Here is a 3,459-nt window from a genome sequence, read left to right on the forward strand (position 1 = left end):
TAAAGCAGTTTGAGATGAGTTGTTGTGAATTGGCACTATAGAAATAAAGTAAAAACTGAAACTAGTCTATACATAGAACGTAGTCCTAGATAAGTGGTTTTGTGTTTCTTTTGTATAAAAGCTCTGCATTTTTAAACCACAAGTTTTAACATGGCGAGTGCGTTGACATCATATGATTTGAGGCTAAATAAGTAAACTGAACTGAACTAAATAATTTTAAAGAAGGAGGCATTTGGGGGTTACTCTAATTGTGGAAACAAGTTCTTCCTTTATGTCAGAAACTGTTAGACTGAAACTCTCAGACTGTTTTGGAATGTATGTCTTGACGGCTGATGTTGGCTTTTACCTGGAGTTCCATCATAACTCAAACCCATGTCTCCCTCTTCTCCAGGATCTCCATCACAACCTTTAGCTCCTGCAGGAGGAGAGGAAACTCTCAGCTCTCAGCTCAGAGACGAGGCAGTTGTGTAATGTATTTGACTTGAATATAGAGGCACCTTTGAGGCCAGGCATTCCTGGAGGACCAGTCTGTCCCTTATCTCCTTTAGGCCCATCCGGTCCTGGAAAACCTATATAACCTTTAGGACCCAGAGGACCTGGGAAACCTGTAGTGGGAGACAGGTAAGCATTAAGTTGGAGTTAAAGGTGAGGAGATCGGTGTCTTAGATGATGCGTACCTGGTATTCCAGGGTCTCCCTTCTGCCCTTGGGGACCAGGGATTTGAGGGATGCAGGGAGGACTGTCACCTGCAGGTAAAGGGAAAGCAGCCTTTTCAGGGATAGATTTTCTTTTATACGGTTTCCTCCTTTAAAATCTCTGTATGGAATGAATTTTGGTCCATTCTTGTTGCAAGCAAAGAACACATTTTGCAAATGGAAAGTTGAAGAATATGAGAGGTTCCAGAGGTGAAACGATTAAAATTTTCTTTACCTAATGTAATCAGATTTCCTTTTCAAAAAATCCCTTTTTCACATTCTATTGTTTCAAATTAGTATTTTTTTTATTCAATATTTTACATTTTTCAAATTTGTAGTTTTTAGATTGAGTTTACAATTTGCATTTTTTTCCCAACATGTGCTTTACATAGCGCATTCTCTGCACTTAAAGCCCAGTACTCTTGAAGTGCATTGTCCAACAAAAATATTGTTGCAGACCAATAGAAATGCATCTGCCCTTCTCACTCAAGAGGAAAGCTCGCTTCCAGAAGTGAAGAGAATGTGATCTCTAAAACCTAATTTTAAAAAGAATTCAATTTAAAACACCAAAATAGATCTGAATAAACATTTGAAAAATATAGATTAAAAAAATTATGAAAAAAGTAAAACAGTAATTTACAAGCTCTAGTAATCATGAAATTTTAATGTTGCACTACATTACCCATGATGCACCTGTTTGTTAGAGACTGTGTGTGTGTTTGTCTGTCTGTCTGTGTACAGGATAACTTGAAATGTTATGAACAGATCTTAATGAAATTTTGGTAAATTTTGGTACTGATCAAGATCCTAATCTGCATACATAATTTTTTTTTTTCTTTAAGGTTCTCTAACATTGTGAGATATTTGCCAAAACAAGCAGTTCCCCACTAAACTAAACTAGTTTAAATTAAACTAAATAGTGACTATTCACAGCCTAGACATCGGTTTCAAAAAGTGCAGAGGTATTTTACTGAATTCAAGTACACAAGAAAAGGGAACATTGCTGGTTGCTTAGCAGTTTCAATTGAATATATATATATATATATTCTTGAGAGGTGTCCCTCATGCAAAAAACTATTCATTTAAATTAAGAAATGATCCAGATGTTGTGCAGGTTTATGGAAAAACGCTGCTTGGCAGAGTTCTGCACTCGCCGAGTGCTTTTCTAGTTTATGGTTTCACTCGACCTCAACTCGACCAGCGGATCATTTCATGATTTCCTAAGTGTGGCTCAGACCCATAAGCGTAGCATCCATTGAGCAGGAATTGTCCTCCCTGCCAGTGCTTTGTCAGTCTTGTATGTATGAGAATTTTGGATTTATTACGATGTAATAACAGTTTCTCTTGCCATAAAATTTGTTTTTTACTTCAGTTAATGACCAAGGTGGTGTAATAGTCGTTGTATTTATTTGCTGCTGCAGAGCCTGAGGTGGTGTAATAACACATGGTCTAAAAATGCTATTTAATATCTAAGATGTGCTTTCAAACCAAATATATGCTCTGTGCTAATATAACTTTGATGTAATATATATTTTCATGCAGTTATTTTAGGCCTTTTTTCCATGTAGCTGGTGTATTTTACAGAACATTCATGGGTGATGCTAGACTGCCCCCTACGGGATTTTCAATGTTACAACAGGTCAATTTTTATTATGGAAAGTTGTGGTTTAGCTATGTGGTTATTTGAATATATTCTATAACCGTTTCTGTTTCCGATAACCACTCAGGTCTCGACACAATCAGATAAATAAATCAAATATAAAGAACTCCCATCTGCTATCAGTGCCTGTTGGACACTCATTACAAAGAAACACATTAAAAAGTACTGAGCCTGCTGATCAACACATTTTAGACAGCGTTTTATTACCTGGTTAAATCAGCTTTGCTAAGGCGATCAAGGACTACATTTAGGGTTGTAATGGGACTGTAATTACAGTCCAAAAAAACAACAAAGACGTTACAAATAAAGTATATGACTTAATGGTTGCTCCAGATTCTCTAAGTCAAAATGACTTGATAATGTTGTCACAAAATGTACCAACATCTAAAGAATTATCACAACTATATTCCAACACTTTCAATACGCTCACATTATTTTAATATTTGAGAAGATAAGTTATTATTTTCAGATGAATCTGTGTTGGGGTTTATATTACATCTAATAATTTTTACATCTGATTTCACCATCAACTTTACCTTTAACCCCCTTTTGCCCCTTTGGTCCAGGAAATCCTACAAATCCTGGATTTCCAGGGGGCCCACGCTCTCCAACGGCCCCAAACACACTGCTTCCTCTGCGACCTGGTGGTCCTAAAATTCCCTTTTGTCCAGGGTATCCTTTGCAGCCTCTGTCTCCAGGAAAACCAATGAGACTTTCCCCCTGAAAACAATCAGATTCATCAATGACAGGTTAAGCTCTAGACCAGGTAAGTAATCACACTGAGCAGAGTGGATCGGACTCAGCCTCTCCATGGCTGACCTCAATTCCTGGATTACCAGGTGGTCCCGGGGGACCAGGTAATCCATTTCTTCCTGAGAATCCTCGTGTTCCTTCAGGGCCTAAATCACCCATATTTCCCTTTTCACCTGGAGATAAGATTTGGGACAGAATGATGATTCATTCCCTAATCAGGCTTCCATAATACATCATACAGCAATGGTGAAAATCAGAGATAGCCAAAGTTCAGCACCCAGATAAAGACATGAAACTGTATTGTTGCACAAAATACTATTGTTGGTATGTTAAGCGTATCCCATATTATGT

The 3,459-nt window shown here is 37.6% G+C and overlaps 1 protein-coding gene across 1 annotated transcript in view; it reads right to left on the minus strand.

Moving 5' to 3' along the window:
- LOC107086858 (collagen alpha-4(IV) chain-like) overlaps positions 1-3,459 on the minus strand; it is a 34,001-nt gene that overhangs the window by 22,180 nt on the left and 8,362 nt on the right. The window contains exons 5-9 of the mRNA XM_015378083.1: positions 3,175-3,281; positions 2,892-3,075; positions 678-746; positions 498-605; positions 347-415 (exon numbers count right to left, since the gene is read on the minus strand). Coding sequence (XP_015233569.1) covers positions 347-415; positions 498-605; positions 678-746; positions 2,892-3,075; positions 3,175-3,281 — 537 coding nt within the window. The remainder of the gene's footprint in view (positions 1-346; positions 416-497; positions 606-677; positions 747-2,891; positions 3,076-3,174; positions 3,282-3,459) is intronic.

The sequence above is a fragment of the Cyprinodon variegatus genome, unplaced genomic scaffold, assembly GCF_000732505.1.
Source record: "Cyprinodon variegatus isolate N-32 unplaced genomic scaffold, C_variegatus-1.0 Scaffold164, whole genome shotgun sequence".
In the NCBI taxonomy this organism is placed as follows: domain Eukaryota; kingdom Metazoa; phylum Chordata; class Actinopteri; order Cyprinodontiformes; family Cyprinodontidae; genus Cyprinodon; species Cyprinodon variegatus.